At 36.5% G+C, this 21366-nt stretch overlaps 1 protein-coding gene across 2 annotated transcripts in view; it reads left to right on the forward strand.

Moving 5' to 3' along the window:
• The window catches only part of SLC2A13 (solute carrier family 2 member 13), a 337234-nt gene that overhangs the window by 246343 nt on the left and 69525 nt on the right, over positions 1 to 21366 (forward strand). The window contains exon 7 of one of the 2 annotated variants that reach the window (XM_522353.9): positions 18632 to 18757. In XM_522353.9, the coding sequence (XP_522353.3) occupies positions 18632 to 18757 (126 nt within the window). Of the gene's footprint in view, positions 1 to 18379; positions 18580 to 18631; positions 18758 to 21366 lie in introns of both variants that reach the window. The other variant, XM_016923641.3, reaches the window with a different exon arrangement.

Below are 21366 nucleotides of genomic sequence, written 5' to 3' on the forward strand. Positions count from 1 at the left end.
GTGAGCTGAAATCGCACCACTGCACTGCAGCCTAGGCAACAAAGCAAGACTCCATCTCAAAAAAAAAAAAATTAACTTTGTGGGGCCTAAATATTCAGCTCTTCCTGATATTTCATTTTAATCATTGTAAAATGGATACATTATTATGGCGATAGATATCTTCACAAAAATTCAGTGTGATATAATAAACATTTGAAATTGAATATAGTTATTCACTTCCTAAAACAACAAATCTTGGCCTGTGTAATCAAATTTGGCAAGAATATATTATCATCCTTATTCATATATGTTTTACAATTATGTGTTGTGCTATAGCTAAACACATAAGTAAATATCAATAAATGAATGTGTAAATTTTTGGAAATTACCGTATACTAATGTTGGCACAGATACAATTATTGTTAACTTTATTTTCATGTTCATATTACTTAAGTGTGTATGTTTTGGCTTGCTATATATGACTAGAGTAAAATTCAGAAATCTAAACATCCTAAGTTAGTATTATTGCTTGTTATAGCTGGAATTTCAGTGTATACTAAAGTGATCTTCTTTTCTTATGCAAACTAACAATGAGTGCCATGGCTCAGTTCAACTGCAGAGCAATTACAAGAGGAGTTAATGCTATACTTTCTTTATATTTATCTTTTTAATATCTGGAGGCTGCCTTATTTTACTTAATACCTAGATTGTTGAAAAATATATCAATACAATAGAAAAACTCATAATTTTAAAAACTCACTCATCTAATTATGTATTAAAGTACTAACTCCTTTTTGGTTCCAGTAGCTACTTATGGACAAATCCACTGACTCCTTTATTATTGTGGAAGGCTTCCCAAGGCTGAGGAGAAAGGAGTTGGTTGGAGTCAAGCAGGCCAAAGCAGGGAACATGACATTGCAGAAAGAGGGATAGTATGTGTGCAGAAGCAAGAGAGAGCTTAACTACAATTTGAGTTGCCTTTTCAAGAAAAATGAGGAAAGACACAGAATCCATAGATTTTAAACCATAGGATTAAAGTAAAATTATATACACTAATAACAAAAACAGAAGAAGAAACAATATTACTCTGAAAGAGTATTTTAAAAAACAACAACAGAGCTTTGAAATCTCACCAGAAAAAAAAGAAGGGAGTAGCCATATAATGCAAAAAGTAAGGTAGGATTTTTATGACCTTGAATATTAAAGCCTTAAAAGACAAAGACAACAAATTGAACAAATACTAGAAAAGGCTAAGAAATCTACACATAAATGAAACTCAAATAAACATGAATCTATGAGATTCCAAGAGAGACAAACTTGGTAATTATCCTGTCAGAGAGAAATTGGAGCAACAGAAATTGTAGCACTAAAAAAAGAAGCTTAACTGCTCAGTTACCCTATAAGGAAGAGTCACAAAGGAACAATTTACCACCTCAGTCAGAGAAGCACTGAGTTAAGACAGAGGCAGTCATGAGCACCTCAAAAAACAGACTCACAAAGCAAAACAACCTTGACAAGCTAGAAAAGTCATCATCCTTGACATTACTGAGCTTCCGTCTCACAAATAAGAGGCAGGGGTCAGCCATTCTTCAGTGGGTGAGATTAATGGGATGAAGCATTAACTCTGAGACTTTTAGGTCATCTTTCATGCTGTCCAAGTAACTTGGAGGAACCAGTGTGCTCGCTAAATGCTGCATTCACCAATGCACATTGAGTCACTGGGAGAATCAGCATTACCAATTTGCAATCATATATATACAGATACTGTTAGGGACTCTTTCCCACTTGTTTTTCTTTTTTTGAATTTTTTTTAAAATCTTTATTTTAGGTTTTGTGGTACATGTGAAGGTTTGTTATATAGATAAACATGTCACAGGGGCTTGTTGTACATATTATTACATCTCCCAGGTATTAAGCTCAGTACCCAATAGTTATCTTTTTTGCTCCTCTCCCTCCTCCCACCCTCCCTGCTCAAGTAGACCCCAGTGTCTGTTGTTTCCTTCTTTGTGTTCATAAGTTCTTATCATTTAGCTCCCACTTATAAGTGAGACCATGTGGTATTTGGTTTTCTGTTCCTGTGTTAGTTTGCTAAGGATGATAGCCTCCAGCTCCATCCATGTTCCCGCAAAAGATGTGATCTCGTCCTTTTTTATGGATGCATAACATTCCCTGGTGTATATGTACCACATTTTCTTTATCCAGTCTTTCATTGAAGGGCATTTATGTTGAGTCCATGTCTTTGCTATTGTGAATAGTGGTACAATGAACATTCCCATGCATGTGTCTTTATGGTAGAATGCTTTACATTCCTCTGCATATATACCTAGAAATGGGAGCTGGGTCAAATGGTAGTTCTGCTTTTAGCTCTTTGAGGAATTGCCATACTGCTTTCCACAATGGGTGAATTAGTTTACACTCCTACCAACAGTATATTAGCATTCCCTTTTCTCCACAACCTCACCAGCATCTGTTATTTTTTAACTTTTTAATAATAGCCATTCTGACTGGTGTGAGATGGTTTCTCATTGTGGTTTTGATTTGCATTTCTCTAATGATTAGTGATATGGAATTTTTTTTTCATATGCTCCTTGGCTGCACGTATGTCGTCTTTTGAGAGGTGTCTGTTCATGTCCTTTGTCCACTTTTTAATGGGGTTGTTTTTCTTTTGTAAATTTGCTAAGTTCCTTATAAATGCTGGATATTAGACCTTTGTCAGATGCATAGTTTGTAAATGTTTTTTCACATTCTGTAGGTTGTCTGTTTACTCTATTGATAGTTTCTTTTGCTGTGTGCAAGCTTTTAGGTTTAATTAGATCCCACTTGTCAATTTTTGTTTTTGTTGCAATTGGTTTTGGTATCTTTGTCATGAAATCTTTACCTGTTCTTAGGTCCAGGATGGTATTGCCTAGGTTGTCTTCCAGGGTTTTCAGAGCTTTGACTTTCCCACTTTTCATTCTTTCATTTGGCACACATTACTGAATGCTAACCATGCACCAGGTACTGCATTTGTGCCAGGTGTTAAGGAAACAAAGCATGAGATATAGCCTCTCATCAGAAGTAGGAAATATCTTAGGATTTTATTTACATTTTGAACCCGTACACAAGTATATATTTAGAGAGATGTTGGAGACTTGGGTAGACTTGGTTTTTCAGAATATATTCAAAAATAAGCCAAAATATTTTTTAAGCATTTGAAAAAAATACTTGTACCACTTGGAATCATGGTAGGCTGTATATTACAGAAGAACCCAAAATAACAGTGGCTTAAGCAAGGAAGAAGTCTTTCTCTCTCTCTGTCATGTGAAATAAACTCAAGGGTAAGGAGTTGGGGACCAATGTGCTACATCTAGTATCATCAGGCATCCAGGCTCCTATCCTTTTGCTGTACCCATACAAATGTCTTTCATAAGTTCACCACATGGGCCAGGGTGGCTGCAGGAGTTCTACCAGCATAGCATTCCTGTGAAGCAAGCCAGAAGGAAAGGCAGAAAGAGCAGCTCTTCCCAGCTGAATCAGCTCCCTTTGAAGTCTTCCTGAAATCCCATGCAATACTTCTCATTGGACAGAATTAATCCCTTGGCCATATCTAGTTGTAATGTGAACTGGGAAATGTATTCTTTTGTCTAGCAGTCGGGAGGAGGGAGGTGGAGCCACAATGTGCCCAGTTAGGAATCACATTTCTCTTAAAAAGGAGGAGGGGAAGAATGAACGTAGGGATAGGCCACTAGCAATCTTTGCTACAACAGTACAGCTAGGGAATATGTTAATTTTATGAGACATTTATGAGTGGTTCTGCTTGACAGCAGGAAGTACAAATCAATGGACCAAATAGGGATTCACCTACTTTCATGATTTAGTTCTCTCTATGCTCATTAGAAGTCTAAAGTCAACTTTGCAGGTGACAAGAAATGTAGTTGTCTTAAATATTTAACTCTAGCTTTGCAAAGTAAAAGGAATAATTAATATCTCTTTCATTTGTCCTGTTTCCTTGGCCTTTGAAACCAGTGAAACAGCTGCCTTTTGTTGTGTTTGTTCAAAATGAGTGATCTGAACAAATGAGTGATTTCGTTATCTTTTCAAAAAGAATGGTCACAGCATCTGCCATTTATTATGTAGTTACCATTGTGTGGATCACTTTACTAAGAGCTTTGCATGGATTCTCTTTTATCCTTCAGAAAGACTGAGATAGATGCTATTATTTTCCCCATTTTACCAGTGACACTGAGGCTTAAAGAAATTAAGCGAGGCTGGGCATTGTGGCTCATGCCTATAATCCCAGCATTTTAGGAGGCTGAGGCCAGTGGATCTCTTGAGCCTGGGAGTTCAAGAGCAGCCTGGGCAACGTGGCAAAATCCCATCTCTCCAAAAATACAAAAAATTAGCCACGCATGTTGGTATGTGCCTGTAGACTCAGCTACTCAGGAGGCTGAGGCAGGAGGAACACTTGAGCCTGGAAGGCAGAAGTTGAAGTAACCTGAGATTGCACCACTGCACCCACCCTGGGTGACAGAGTGAGATGCTGTCTAAAAATAAAAATGAAGAAGTTAAGTGAATTTTAGAAGATCATATGGCTTAGCGGGCAGCAGAACCATGCTTTAACTGAGAAAGATCTTTCTCTAGAATTCAGCTCAACCACTACCCTCTTCATTTTGAAATTTACCAATTAAAATGTGATGCTCCTATTGTCCAAGGGAGGGTGTAATGTACCCTTTGGGAGTGGACAGTAATTCCTTATGGTCAAAGGTGAGTAATACCTATAAAATACCTATGTTGATATACTTTAAAGTATTCACCACCTTGGTTTTTCTAGAGCAGAACAATGATCTTATCTATATGGTTCTGAATGTGAGCATAGTTGAATATTCTAAGATGAATTGTTGATTTTATTTTGTTTTGTTTGGGCAATTGTTTTTAAGGCCTCTGTTACACAGGTCGATGAACATGAGAAAAATCATTGAAGACAAGAAGCAAATACAGATGAGCACTTACAAAGTAATACCCTTTAGGCAAATTGGAGTATATCTGTACAATCATATGAGAAAATGAAGTCCATTTTGAAAGCTGTTCTTTTCTAAGCCTCCTCCTTTAGGTAGTGAGATGAATTATCCATGTGAACTTGAATTTTCCTTGAAGAAAAGGACCACTATGTGCTAACATCAGTATTTTGACCCACCCCAACACCACTTCCCTAATTCCTATTGGTTTCATTCACTTTGATTTAATTTTATGAAATTTTGTCAGTACAGTAGGGTCCAGTTGTGAGAGCAAATGATTACACAGAGTTGCTGGCATCAGAGGACATGATGCTATCTAGGGGGATGCCTTCAAGCTATCTCATTTCATGTCTGTCACACAACACAACTTCCAACCAAATGTCATTCTGGGGCTCCAGGGGCTGATTGTTTCTTTCACCCTTCAGTAAAAACTCACTTTGTCCTCCACATTCACACATATAGTTTTTCATGAAAATCGGAAAACCTTCTAACCAACTTTGCAAGAACTGAGAAGCAAAGCACTGTAAGTTAAAATGTATTTCTTCCTTTGATTATGTTGTCCCTGTTTGAAACACTTATAATATGATAAGCCTAATGCCAAGTGTTATAGTGTTTAACAAAAAATGTAAAACAGATTTGGTTACCAAGGTTCTTTCTTGGTGCATAGGAAGATACTTGGGTAACAGATACAGAATCATTAATTACTGAAGCAAAATAGCACAAATGGGTCCCAAAAAGAGAGTCAATTTTAAGAAGTATTTCCTCAGATGCAGAAAATATATAGACTGCTCACTTTAAAATAACCTAACCTATATTTTATATCAACATAAAGAAAATATATTAAAGGCAACGTGACTGCCCATTACAAAGAATGCAGATACTAGATATTCAAATTTCAAGTTGTGATACCCCAAACAGTAAAAAGTAATTGGTTTTGGATAAAAGTTCTCATTTCTAAATTTATAACTTATAAATTATTTTTAACTTTATCAAGTGTGTCACTTTAATTTTTCTTTTTATTTTAAAAGTCATGAATTTCCATTAGTCCATATTAAAAACTGCATAGTCTCTTAAGTTCAATTGATCTAAAAATGAGTATTTCTAAAGCATATTCTGTTGGAGACAGAATCCTTGTAATATTTCAAGCAAAAATTAACTACTTAAGAAACTAAGTAAATTTTTCTTTCTTTAGGTATTTCTTTATCTTTATTTTAATTTGTCAAATGAGGGAAGAATATAATTTCCAAAATCCATGAAAAGCTCAGACTGAGTTGAGTAGAGACCCCACTTGCTTCTTTCAGTCCACTTGAAGTAGCATTGAAAGCTGAGTGTATGACTATAAATCCAGTTGTGTTTAAATGAGTTTGATCTTCATGGATACTAAATACAAAACACTTTAGCCACAGATACCTCACGTTCTTGATTAATTATTTATATTTTATATGTTATGAATGCTTTCTTTTCTAAAAAGAACACTGAGTTGCTTTTGAACTTTTATTTTCGAACTCTGAAAAGTTTATACTAAAATTAGGGAATATTTATGGGTATGCTTCTAGGTATGGAAGGATATTTATGAGCCTCTTAGTATAAGAACTTTATCATTACATTTTAAAATAGTACAATTCTAATTAAAGAATATGTACCTCAGTGCAGTGCTTACATTAAACTTTGACTCCATAGCTGTTACTATGACCCTAAACTGTGAAGTTAAAGGACTGTCTATCTACCCTATGCCTTGAAATATTTAAAAGTTCTCAAAAAGTAGAAAAGCTAGTGTTAGGAGTACTATATAGAAATCAGCACCTCTTATCAGGTAACACAACTAGTTAACTATATTGGAAGGAGGCATGTGTGTTACACAGCTTTTTAGGGACACATCAATGTTTATACAAATATGAAGAGAGAAAGTAAGGCTTATGTAAAGGAGTTTTCAGACAGTAATGATGAGCCCCAAGCAAAACTGTGTTCTTACCTTATTTTTATTTATCCTTTTTGGTAAAGCTCTATGACCTACGTGTGGAGTGTGTCACCAATATAATGATCAGTTTGTAATGCTTTGGGGGGAAAAAAGCATACTGATAACTTAAGACATGTGCCAGTAATCATATACTATAGCTCAGAACCAGGATGATATAGAAATAAGTTGAGCTGGTATAGCAGCCAGGATAGGATAGGCATTACTAATATTAAAAAACAATAACAAAATCTTTGTGGTTTAAAGCAACAAACAACTCTGCTTATATCTCAGATACCCAAAGTAATAGAGCCTCCACCATTCTGGGATGCCACCTCTCACTTCAAGGCTTCAAGATTTATCACAGAGGTGAAGCATAGAGCTGGAGAGTTGAGCACTAGCAATAAATGCTTTGGCCTACAACTATTATTTCATACTCTCATTGTATGGCCACAACTAGTCACTTGGCTACCCCTAACTTCATATAAGGAATTGTATTATAATTCTCTATCTACCTTGAAATGGAGGGCAAGTAGATATTGGTGAACATTATTTATATCTTTCACAATGTATTTGCTGATTTATTTGGGGCCAAGATTCCCTATTATTCTTTCTGCAAAAGGCCATATAAAATTTTCATTCTGCTGGCTGGATCACTACTGTAAGAAGTATTAGTGACAGATAGGCTTATCTTAGAAAACATCTTCTCCTTTGGTGATGCCCATTAAAAGTGATAAAATTCTTCAATTAACAATTTCTAGCACTGATTTGGAAAACCTGACTCATTCTGTACCAGTATCATTGGTCAAAGATCAAGTACCAAAAAGTGTGCACGAATGAGTCTGTCAGTTTTTCAGAAAGTTAATATAAATATCATATATATAGTTATCATATGACCCAGCAATTCCACCCTTGGGCATATACCCAAGAGAATTGAAAGCACATATCTACTCAAAATCTTCTACACAAATGTTCATAGCAACAGTTTTTTTATAAAACAGCAAAAAAAAAAAACGTAGAAATAACCCAAATACCCCATTAACTGACAAATAGATACATGAAGTGTTATATATCCTACAGTGGAATATTGTATAACTGTAAAAAACATGAACTACTGACAAATGCTATAATATGGCTGAACCACAAAAACATGCTGGGTGAAAGAAGCCAGAAACAACAGAGCACATTGTATAATTACATTGATATAAAATGTCCAGAATAGCAAATCCATAGAGACAAAAAGTAGATTCGTGGTTGCCAGGGGGTGATGAAAAGTGGGAATTGGGAAGTAAAGGATTTATTCTTGAGCGATGAAAATGTTCTGGAATTGGATAGCGGTGATGCTTGTAGAACTCTGAATTATTGAAATTTACTAAACTGCAAGCTTTAAAATTGTTAAAATGGTAAATTTTATATGAATTTTATCTCAGTAAAAAATTTTTAAAAATATGTGCTATAGTGAGTGATCACCACTTTTCCACGTAGAACTTTCTGCCTCCATTTTACTGGGGAGTGTAACCATTGCCTCCTACTGTATCTTCACAAGACAATACAAGTTTCTAACTCTATCAGAGTGTCACATGTCAGTCACTATGCTGATCAATTTTCTCAATGGCATAACTTTACATTTCAACAAACTAAAGGCTGAGTAGAAAAAATATCTGATTTGAAGTCAGAGAACCTTTATTAGAGACATGTTCAAGTCTCTTAGCTTTCCAAGCTTTGTTTTCTTCATCTGTGAAACAGGAATGCTCCTGCATACTTCACCAGGATACTGGAAAAGACCAGATGGTATAATATATGTTAAAGTACTTTCTGTATTTCTAATCTTGTCTTCTACTTTTAGTTTTAGCTTATTTTCTTTATATTATTCAGCCTGCTTTCCTTTAAATAAACTTCCTGTAAAAATCTGAACATTGGAAGTCAACATCCTTAGGTTGGAACCCCAGCTCTGCCACATTTCAGTTATGTGACCTTGCTTAGGTAGTTGAACCTCTGTAAATCTGAGGTTTTTCTGTAAAAAGGGAAATAAAAAGCCTCCCTCATGATGCCAATGTAAGAATTAAATGACAACATGTAATTATTTAGTATAGCCTCTTTTCTTGGTAAACTGTCTGTGATATTAGCACAATAAGGCTCATGATAAAATTCACCCTCAAAAATCTTCATAGCTACAAATACTAGTCGACTTACTTGGTCTGTTTGCAAACCTAAGAATTTCAGTCTCTTAAGTATTCCTTCTAATTTTTCTATTCTGTCTCTTCAATAATGAATAATGTATATTGTCACCAGAGAAGATTAGTTCCTGTTTTTTTCTCTGAAAAAAGCATGTTGCACACTAATTAGATTATATTTGTATGTGTTGATTATATACAAATTGTATGCAAATCTGATTTTACTCTGAAAAGTATCAAGACTGAAAAAGTTATTTATACATGTATGTATATATATTATGCACACATTTATTTACCTATACACACATATGTATATGTATATAGATATACATTTATATACATGTTATCTTACACATGCAAAATTACAATTGAGGTTTTTAACTATGTTGATCAAACATTCATTCAGTGTAACAGAAAAACACTTAACCCCCACTGGAGTTGACAGATTTGGCAAATACAGCTCTCTTCTTCTTCCTTCTCCATTAGAGAGTTCATTGGTGCACTTTGTTCAGATGAAATGCAAGAACCAACCCAATAATTCATTAAAAGGATTAGACAATCAGTTGCTAGAAATTCCGGCCTAAAATACCAATATATGTTAAATCGCAAAAGCAAAGAAAAAGCATTCTGGCTACTAGGCTAAATTGCTGCCTTTAACAGTGCTAGAGCCAAATGCTCAATCTGGGCAGGAGCCTGGTTGCTTTTAAACAGTAGACCTCACTACTATAAATTTTTTTGCATCTAACTCAGGAGTCAGTTGAATCTTAGCCTCAACGTGTAAGGGGAAGAGGTGAGAAATATGACTCTTTTACAGAGTTCCAGATGGTCATGTATGGATTTGGTCTGAGAGCTGTGAATTGTAAGGAACAATTCATGGTGTGATTCAAGCTTCAATCTTGTTATCTTCATGGACTGAAATGGAGAACGAGGTGTCTGATGGAACTACAGAGAAAGGGAACTACCAAATCTTCTATCAATATAAGTGACATTCATTCATCTCATTACTTACTCAACAGGTATTTATTGAGCACTTATGTATCAGGCAACATGGAAATCTCTAGGAATAAAAGCTGTACAGGGTCTTGAGAAGGTCACAGTGCAGTAAGGGAAAGCAAACACAGCATGCAGCTGTTAAGAAATCATGGAATGCATGATAATAATACGAGCGTTTTGTGATACTCTGACAGTATAGTGATGCCTCTGATTCTGCTGGGGTCAGGAAGTTGCATAGAGGAACATGATTCTTGAAGCAAAGGAAGTATAGGAAAGATAAGGTATAAAGTAACATCCAGAGAAAACAATATGAGGAAAAGCATGAGAGCATGTCATATTCTAAATCCTGCAGTCTCTTTGGACTGGCTAGCACCCACGGCACCTATGGAGAAATGGCAAGTAGAGACAGGCAAGATGGGCAGGGGCTAAATGATGCCATAAAAGGAGTATGATTTTCATCCTATAGGCAATGGGAAGCTCTTTAGGATTTAAAAAGCAGAGAAATCTGATCAGGTTAGATTTGAGGCAGTGTAGAGAGTGGAGTGGACAGAGTCTAGAAGCAGGCCCCTTTAGAAGACTATTGGAAGAGCCCAGCTGAGAGATGGCTGGGATAAGAATGGAGAGTTCAAGGCTGGGCGTGGTGGCTGGCCAACATGGTGAAACCCCAACTCTACTAATAATACAAAAATTAGCCAGGCATGGTTGCACGTGCCTGTAATCCCAGCTACTCAGGAAGCTGAGGCAGGAAAATCGCTTAAACCCAGGAGGCGGAGGTTGCAGTGAGCCAAGATCACACCATTGCACTCCAGCCTGGGTGACAGAGTGAGACTCTGTCTCAAAAAAAAAAAAAAAAAAAAAAAAAAAAAGAATGGAGTGTACAGGAACTATACATGCTTGAGACATAGAATTGATAGAACTGGTAGCTATTTAAATATGAATGTTCTGCAATCATGCACAGGTTTTTAGATTGGGAGACACAAAAGGAACAATAGGTTTGGCAAGAAAGCCGAAGATTGAGCTTTAGGTTGTTGAGTTTGAGACACTTGGAAAACATCCAGATAATTGGGCAATTGGAAGTGTAGTTCTGGCACTTAGAGAAGAGAAACAAAGTAAAGAAAGAGGTCATGGAGGCTCAGTGTATTGGTTATAGCAATGGTCATGTAAAGTTGATATTTCCCAGCAAAGCAATGAAAGTAGATGGCCCAGAACAGAAGCAAAGGAGAAAGAAAAGATGAAGATGCCGCTATCTGAGAGGTGGGAGAAACAAAGGGAATAGTGTCAAGCAGCACAGGGATGAGAACATTGTAGGAAAGGGAAAATTTTTAGAAAATCTTATCACCAAATGATAATAGTATGTTGGAAAAGTGCTCCGAGTTACCCATGAGACAACCACCAGCAATCTCTGGGAGAGCAGCTTTAATAGAGTGGAGAGGATAATTTGCTTCATGAAATTAGTACCAGTAGGCCCCTAGCCTTTTAAACTTGTTTCCAACTATTTACTCACGTGTCTAAGATTTTTTTTTATTCTCATGAGTTTCCTACTTACATGGTTAAACAGGGAGAGGAAATCAACCGACATCTATGCTCTGGCAGGGAAAGAAGGCAGGTGTTCCAGAGTTGTTTTCAGTACTGATATAGGAATCTGTCCTTCACGAGGCTCCAAGCAAGGCATGGAGTTGCTGTCCCGACTGGTAGTGGCAGTGTTCTCTGGTAAACCAGATTCCAAGTCGCCTGCTGAAGCTGGTGAGAGCAGTGAGGAAGGGGATAGTAGAGTATGGAAGTTTGGGAATAGCTGTTAGGGGAAAGAGAGTGACATTATTGCACAAAATAGGTGTCAATTCATGCATAAAGAAGGAGTGAGTGAGCACAATTACCTGCAGAAAATGAAATTGGACCTGTGGCCATGGATCATTCCTACATCTGTGTTTGCCACCATTGATTTTCTGAAATTTAGGGCATTCTAGAGACAGGCATTTTAAGATCAAACACTGTTCTTAGTGCTCCATCTCATTGAGTTTAATGAGACATACTTAAAAACAAATGGACCGTTTTGCAGAGGGCTGAGTTCACACCCAGCTTCACAGAGTAGAAACTAAAAATGTTCTAAATTAACTCAAATCAATTTTTAAAAGATTTTCTGAGCTGAGAGCACATTTGGCCAAGACCCTGGGTGCCACGTGAAACATATCAACGATTGATTGAATGAAAATAGGCCATCCTTTCTCTTCCTTAGACACTAAGCAGCCTTTTGTCCTGCTCTTTTTTACTTTAATTGGAAGCATTTTTAGGTTTTAGAGCCAGTTTTGTTCTAAATATATGAATACTTACTTTTCCCCTTTCTGAAAAGTCAGAGATTTTCTCCCTTTCTGAAAAGAAAGGCTAGAGATTGAAAAGTTAAATATTTCTTCTCTGCAGCTAGTAAGAAAAGAACCATTTGGTTCTAACTGTACTTGCCTGGACTCTAATTTCCTATATTTGAGTTTCTAATATATCTGCATTCAGTTCCCCCAGCACTCACATCCCACAGTAGAGGAGCATCATTGGCTGTTGTCTAATTTCCCCAAGGGAAAGGTGTCTACAATTGAGAAAAATAGTCTGAATTCCAGGCACACTTATTTACTACAAACTCTCTAAATATTGTAATATCCTTTTACTATGAAATTTTGCAGGCTGTGATTTCAAAGAGAGCTCTTTCTTTCTCTGGCTTTTCTGTGTGGGCCTCAACGAAACTGGCCCTTGCTGCTGTTGTTGCTTTCTGAAAGTGAGTTATCAAAATTACTAACCAATTCCATTTTGGGTGTTAATCAAATATTTGTGGCTTTCACCACGTGGCAATTTAAAAACCAGGCTCAGCTTAAAATACCCTTTGACAATTGGTTTTGCCTTCTTTTTATTTCATTCTGAAAATGACTAATATATTTACCTCAATTCATCTACCCCCTAAAATTATTTTCCATAAACCAAGTACAAACTAGCATATGAACCTACAAGAATGCCTTGATTTCTAGAGCTGTTGTGCATTGGTTAATTCATAAATATATATTGGTGATCCACCCTGCAGGGGGATGCATGCTGTTCTACAGATACAGAGTTGGTAAGCATGGCCTTATCCCTTGGGTGCTCAGAATCTATTTTGCTTACCAGTCAGTAAAGAGCATTGTATGTTACAATGAGGGCCATCTCCATCAGCTTTACTAAATGTGGATTAGCCTCAAATTTAAACTGTGTATCAATAAGGAGAACTCCATTTTATTCAATTCATTCCGCAATTCCTTTTATAAAGCATAGTCCTTATGTAAATATCTTCATATTCATTTCTCTTATAAATGTAAAGTTTCTTAATGTAGAGCATACCTATAATTTCTGCCCTTGAAATTAGTATGTAAGAGTAAATGTTTGTGAGAAGTTGCAGCATTCTAATAGGTTTTTACACTGTTAAGGTTTGTGTGAATTTAGGGTTAGATCATAGGTATTTCTGTCTTTTTCTTTCATGTACAATCTTAGAACTGGGTGGATTGTTAGACAATGTGTGCTCTTGAGATAGAAAACTTTGAAGTCTAGAATTTAGAACTTAGTCCAGGTCACACTGTGGAAGGGGACAAATAGGCCTAATATCTGCTTTTCACCAAAACAGACAAAAAGAAAAGATTTTAGTCTATGCTTAGAGTATTCTTATGAGCATTGACTTTGTGCCAATGTATTTAAATTCTCAGTTTTTATATTTAGAAAACCTTACCGAAATTCATCAGGCCACGTTCAAGAAAGGCTTAAAGAGCAAATCTTGAGTGAAAAATATAATAGCCATTCCTAGAAGTTGTTCCTTTTTAAAAATGCCATTGTTAAAGCTGTCGTTATAATACATGCTCTCTGTAAAAGGTCAATTAGCAGATTCCCCAGGATATTTAAAGTTTTGTGCCACCTTCTGAATGTCAAGTTGAAGTTGGGAATCTTGTAATATTTGGAAGAATTTTGCCATAAAATAGTCTATATGATGAAAAAACAATTCCAGGTCAAGGATGAAAGAGTGGTAGGAAATCTTGTCTTTCCTCCAGAAGACAGAGGCAGATAAGGGCTTAGTCCAGATTAGCACAAATACAGTTCCCACACTGAGCCCCACTCCTTGGAATGGAAAGGAAATTGAACACTTTTTGATACTTGACCTCCTTTCCCTGAACGAAATGGTATGGAGGGGCAGTATGGAGTAGCAGAAGGAATAGTTTTTCATGCTTTTTTAATAAAAGAAAAGCTTTACGCCTGCACATACACTATGGAGTATGTTTTGGGAGAGATTTGAAAGGATAAAGGGAAGAAAATAACTAGTGAGACTTGGTGTTGGTCCTGGTTATGGCCAGAGAAATGAAATTAAAAGTTTGGTCCATGACTTGGAACACTTGTTTTCAGAGCCTGGAGGAAAAGAGGTGAGGACAGATATGGATGTAGAAATCTTTGTTTCTGAGTTTAAATGTGAGAAAATTCATGCCTAGTCCCTTCAGTTTTTTGCTGAGAAGATGTAAGGGAGAAAAAATAATATCTTTTTTTGACCTATCTCAAGAGTCATAATGGGCATTACTGTAACAAAAGAGAGATTAACAAGAGAAAAGCATAACAAATGTATTTAACCAAAGTTTTATGTGACACAGCCTTCAGGCATGAAGATTGCACCCAGGGAAAACTATATATTTTTATGAACAGTTGTTGGAAATAAGAGTGGAGAACAAAAGGGTATGATCTAATAGTAATAACCTGGGAAGAACTCAGTGAGGCCTGTTTGTTCAGATTCTTCTTGGCCTCTGGGTATAGAGAAGGAACCCTATAGACTGAGGGTCTTACGACCTACTTTCGGAGGATGTAGGTCAGAGATTTTGTTTTGTTTTTTTTTTATGACCGTGCTTCAGAGGCAAAAGTGTGGAAAAGATTAGGGTGTGAGCTCCAAGGTGCCATATTATGGAGTAGCATGTTCTGAGCCCCAACAAAGACAAGGCCATCTTCTAAGAAATTTGTGGAGGAATAAGGATTGGGATTTGAAGAGAATTGTGGGTGTTTGGGAAATCTATCTATTATTGGGAACAGGAAAAGTTTCCTGGCAACAGTGAGTATCCAGCCAAGGTTGAAAACTTTGAATGTGTATTTGTATCAATATGCCTGGTTGTGTTATTTCTCTGCCAGTACAGAATAGTCTAGAGCTTGAAAAGTGTTCAGAAAGAGCCAAACATGAAGTTCTGCAGGGTGGCTTTAATAGAGAAACCTAAATATGAAGACATTGAGGATCTGGTGAGAGTGGTTAGAAGGATTCACATGAAGGTTCCATAGAGAGGGAAGCAGAGCCATGGAGTGAGTGAGAGATCAGTGGGGAATGAATATTGAAGGTCTCTTTGAGGTAGCAGAGCAGTTGTTTTTGGAGTAAGGAAGTTAGGGAATTTTAAAAAAGGGTGAAATATCTCCACAGGGGATCTATATAGGTGTTCTAGATTAGGGATCAGCAAACTTTAAAGGGCCAGATAGGAAATATTTTCAGCTTTGCAGGCCATATCATTTTTGTTACAACTTCTCAGCTCTGTCCTTAAAGCATGAAGGCAGTCATAAACAATAAGTAAACAAATGGACATGGCTGTGTTTCTGTAAACCTTTTTTACAGAGTAAGTGGTACGCCAGATTTTTCTCAACAGTTGTAGTTTGCTGACGCCAGGTCATAGATGATAATAATTTCCAGGATGTGGATAAATGTAAGCAGAAGTAAAGACTTAGGAATCAGGGGGCTAAGAAACTTTAAGATGTGTATATTGACTAAAGCCATCTAGATCAGGATTTTTGAGAATCCGTTTGAGGCTGGTGATCATGAATTATAGAAGAGCTACTCATCTGCTCTATACTTCAGCTACATTTGGCTGTGTGGCTGAAGTCACAGATAAGGCAAATGTTTGCATTCATACAGGGCTAGGATTTTTACCAGATGGGTATAATGGAATGATAGAGGAGAAGGGAAATTCAGGATATTGAAATGATGGGAAGTGGTCAGTAAGCTAAAGAAAGGAGAAAACTGATAATAGAGAGCAAGAAGAGGGGTCAGTTAACTGATGATCATCAGGAGGTCTAATACCCAAATCAGCTTCACGAGGGCAGTGACTGTTTTGTTCACTCACATGTCCCAGCACCTAGCATAGTGTGTGGCACATAGTAGGTCACAGGAAGATCATTTAATAAGCAAGCAGGAAAAGTGGGAAGTTGGGGTCACGCTTGGATGAGTGGTGGAGGAAGTTATTTGTTATGGATGACATCTCATATGCCTGAAATGCACACACAATAAGTTCTCAGTAATTATTAGCCTTTATCATTATGCTTTTTGAACTTTTATAGGGACTACATATTTTCGGAGAAATAAAATTGAGAATAATTTCTCTGCAAATGAGTGAGTTGACCTTTCCCAAATGAGTATCATTTAAGGCCATTGGAACAATTAGTATTGTTAAATTTAACTTCATATGGGCAGAATACAAAACAAAATACTAGTAGAAATTATCTCCTTTCCAAATTAGCCTAGTCTGGTTCTCAAAGCCAGACACTCAGTGTACTTACTTCTAAAGCCTTCAGTTGTCTAGTTTAGTGTGCTTATCACCAGTGTGGAAAATTTTATATTTACATTGCTGAATCACCTCTCAGTACATTTGAATGGCCTCTCTTTTGCTTTTTATCTAGGGCTGAAGTGTCATTCAAAAATAGGGGTGACTCAGGAAGAGTTTACAGGAGGGAGAAGGCTGAAATGATAACAAATCTAATTTTTAAACCATGCCAGTTGTGTTAGTCTGTTTTTGTTGTTATAAAGGAATACCTGAGACTGGGCAATTTATAAAGAAAAGAGGTTTAATTGGCTCATCGTTCTCCAGGCTGCACAGGAAGCATGGTGCTGACATCTGCTTCTGGTGAGGGCATCAGGAAGCTTATGGTAGAAGGCTAAGGGGGAACAGCCACCTCACATAGTGAAAGTGGGAGCAAGAGAGAGAAGAGGGAGGTTCCAGACTCTTTTTAACAACCAGATCTCATGTGAACTGAGTGAGAATTCACTCATCACCAAGGGGATGGCACTAAACCATTCATGAGGGATCTTTCCCCCATGATTCAATACCTCCCACCAGGCCCTACCTCCAACTTTGGGGATTACAATTCAAGATGAGATTTGGAAAGGACCAACATAAAAACCCTATCACCAGTGCTTTCATATTTAGTTACATGAATCAAAAAAGTATTTTGATTTTGAACATTAAGAAATATTCTTTCATATCCTTTTCAGACAACTTGTATGTCTTTTGGATGTCTTTTTCAGATGACCTATTTCTCCTTTCACAACCCATAGTATCATGACTTGTACACAGTAAATATTTAATAAGTCTGTGCTGACTGATCTTTAATGACAACATAAGCAGTTCTCTGAAATGCCCTTTGCTCTACCTCTTTGCCTGGTAAATTTATTTTATGATTCGGTTTCAATGTCACATTTAAAATGGTTCCCAGCTCTCATCGTTAAAATGAATCGGCCCCTGTTCCAGGTAGCTCATACCCAGTTTCCATTATATTGTCATTGTTCATCTGTTTCTCATTCTTGCCTTTTATCTACCAAGGAGCAAGGATTTGGGCTTATTCATCTTTAGTATCTCTGATACGTTGCATGTGCTTGCCATCTGTAAAGTGCTCCAGAATTTTCTGGCAAATGACTGTGTGACAGGGAGAAAACTCATTCTATAAGCGTGATGTAGGCTTTAGTTGGCAAACCCTGCCCTCTAAAGGTTTTTGCTTCTTTAAATTTTTTCTGCAGTTAGAATACTGCTGTCAAATGAGCAATGAGTAACTGATTATGACTTTGTGATCCAATTAGCAGATGTGATTAGGGGATGGTTAGCCTTTGTTTCTATACCTACTTCTTTTAAATTAAGAATAATCCATAATTGATACTCAGTATATCTTTGCTGAAAGCACAGATTTCACCAAGATGTTAACAATGGCCATATTTGAGTAGTAGTATTTTTATTTAACTGTTTTCTTTAGACATAATGTTTTTCGTTGTTTGAATTTTCTTTTTCAGGATATGTATTAGAAAAAAAAAACTATTTTCATTTTTTAAAATAGATGGTGTATGAGGTAGACAATTAAGAGAAATGAATGCTTTGATGCAACTTGGAACCAGTCAGGGCTGGATCACAATGAGGCAGTCTACAGTTTGGTAACAAATCTCAGTGGTTTAGGAAAGCAAAAGTTTATTTGCTCCAGATTGACGGGGACTCTTCTACATTCAGTCTCTCAGATCCAAGCCTCCTTCAGCTCAAAGTGACTTCCAAAGTTGCTGTGGCCAAAAGAGGGAGAAATCGAAGAGACCAGCCAGCTCTCACCTGGCTCAGCGCATGTCACTTTCCTTGGCCAAAACAAGTCCCAAGGCCCCAAGCTTACTTCACAAGAGAGTGGAAAATGCAGAGAAGCGCATGGAATCCAGTATATGGTGAGCACCAGTTGTCTCTGCCAACATGACGGTAACTCTTTTCATTTTTCAGTTACTGTAATGAATGTATGTTGGATCCAGACTGCGGTTTCTGCTACAAGATGAACAAATCAACTGTCATTGACTCCTCCTGTGTTCCAGTTAATAAAGCATCTACAAATGAGGCAGCCTGGGGCAGGTATATCACTCATTTTACCATACGAATATATAATATTTCAAAATGAGGCTTATGTTTAAGTTTTCAGAGTGCTTGCACTTATAGCAGTTCTTTTAAACTGGCCTTCATAACTACATTACTTTGCAGCATATACTGGTGATAGTGGATGCAAAGCATTGCAATTGTGTGTTTCACACAGAGTAGAAAGCACTCAGGCCTAGACTTTTGGAGACCCAGATTTCTCTAATAAGGTATAGGAGTTTGGATCTTTAGTTTTAGGCAGCTATTCACAAATACTGCCAAGGCAATTTCTCCCACTGCATATTGTTTAATTGCACTGTATTTCCAAACTCCCAAGCTTTTAAATGAAAGAAAACTGTAAAGTCAAAATGAATTACTATCACGTTAGGCTGGGCACAGTGCATCACGACTGTAATCCCAGCACTTTGGGAGGCTGAGGCAGGCAGATCACTTGAGGTCAGGAGTTCGAGACCACCCTGGCCAACATGGTGAAACCCCATCTCTACAAAAATACAAAAATTAGCTGAGAGTGGTGGCACATGCCTGTAATCCCAGCTGCTCAGGAGGCTGAGGCAGGAGAATCACTTGAACCTGGGAGATAGAGATTGCAGTGAGCTGAGATCAAACCACTGCACTCCAGCCTAGACAACAGAGCAAGACTCTGCCTCAAAAAAAAAAAAAAAAAAAAAAAAGAATTACTATCACATTAAATTCTTTTATGGAACTTTTTTTTTTTATTCTTAGAGGCCTTTTCCAGGGTTCAGTGAAATTAAGCAAAATAAGGATAAAATTTGGTAGTCATTGGCATGTAGCTGGCTTGGGAGGCTAGAAACCTTAATGTTTTTGGTTTGTAGTACATGCATAAATGAAATATTAGTATAAAATAAATATTCTCCAGATTTATGAACTAACATTTATATCCAGACATATAAAATGTGTAAATGTTATCTGATATGGCTTTAATCTCTTTTGTGTTTTAAATTCCTATAAAATAATATTCTCTTATCTTGTCTACTCATAGTACTGATAAAGGCAATGAAATCTGTAATAAAGTATTGTGTCTCATAGGAGCTATAAAGTATAATGCAATAATTGTTTCATTAGAGAACTGCTCCAAAGAAGTAAATTATATGTTAGTTGAGTAAAAATCCAGACCACATTTTAAATATACTAATTACAAAGAAATATGTAAAAGAAATACAATTAGTGTTTTAAATGAACACTCAAAAGAGTTTCTTTTAAAAATACTCAGTTTATAGTTCTTATCAGCCAAATTTTGTTAGTGAGTTAATTGATTAAATATTTCTAGATGTACTTGTTCACAGCTTTAAACCTTTAGAGTTTTGTTTTTGCCAATAGGAAAAAAAAAACTAAGTTACTACTAGTCTAGAATTATAAACATGTTATGAAATCTGTTAAAAAAAGAAATGTACATAGTTTCCTGTATTTTACATAATTAATTTATAAACTTATTAGAACTCTACTAAGTAGTAAGGAGACACTAAAATTAGAGATTTCTCTTACCTTCAGTAGAAGAGTTAGAGGTCAGAGGCCTCAAAGCAGGAGTTTTGGCTTTTTTGCAAATAACAAATCATACAACTTTTTAGTAGAAATGTTTATTCCTTTATTTCAGAAAAATTAATTCAACAGCTCACTCTTACCTTTTATTTGTATTTTTATACCATCATCCTGTAACTGCACATAAATTAGAGAAAAGTAAGGCACAGATCACTAAGTAGCAAAAATAAAAATAACTTAAAAAAAAATGATGTTCATAGCATATCCTTACAATAGTCTCAAACTCTTTACAAAAAAAGAAAGAAAAAAATGTTTTCTTACTCCTCCCTGTGCTGAGCAACAGTGCTCCTTCTAGGTGGGCCACTGCTATTGGTTACCTCCTTAGTCTTGGCTAGAAAAGAGCAAAAAGGCAGGATGTGTTCACCATGAAAAATTCTTCAGATAGATTTTCCACATGTAGGTAAAATAATATTCAGTATATATAATAGTCAGTATTTTTGTTGGTTGATTGGTGGTTTGGTTGATAGATTTTATACAATTACCTGGAATGGAACTCTAAGGGCAAAATCAACCATGACCTTGGATTCCCATCTAGAGATAATACTATCTCTAGATATTTCAAGGTCGAGTGTTGAGGCAATCCATAGCCATATATCCTGATCTCTAACTGTAGCTGTTTCCTGAAAAGACACCAGGTGGAATGGCAACACCATTAATGATGGAAATAGTATAATAATGTTGATGAACTCTGAATTGTCAATATAATGAAAATTATTTGTACATATAATCAACTATGAGATTAGTTGGAAACAAAACTTTAAAGGTCCATCAGTATGGTTTTCTATATCTATGTTGTTAAATTTCAATGAAAACTTAAAAAAATTATTTAGCAGACTTCTAGAAAATGTAGTAGACTGAGCTGATGCAGGAAAATCTCCTCCTGCCCATAACCTCCCCCTACACCTCCAGCATGCATCCCACACGCATACAAGTTTAATGCACAGCAGAACTTGAAAGAAATCCCCAAGCGTCACAAAAGAGTGTAAGTGGTGAGCCCACATGGGAATATTAGAAGAGAATATAAGCCTTAC

This window comes from Pan troglodytes, chromosome 10 (genome assembly GCF_028858775.2).
Source record: "Pan troglodytes isolate AG18354 chromosome 10, NHGRI_mPanTro3-v2.0_pri, whole genome shotgun sequence".
In the NCBI taxonomy this organism is placed as follows: Eukaryota; Metazoa; Chordata; class Mammalia; order Primates; family Hominidae; genus Pan; species Pan troglodytes.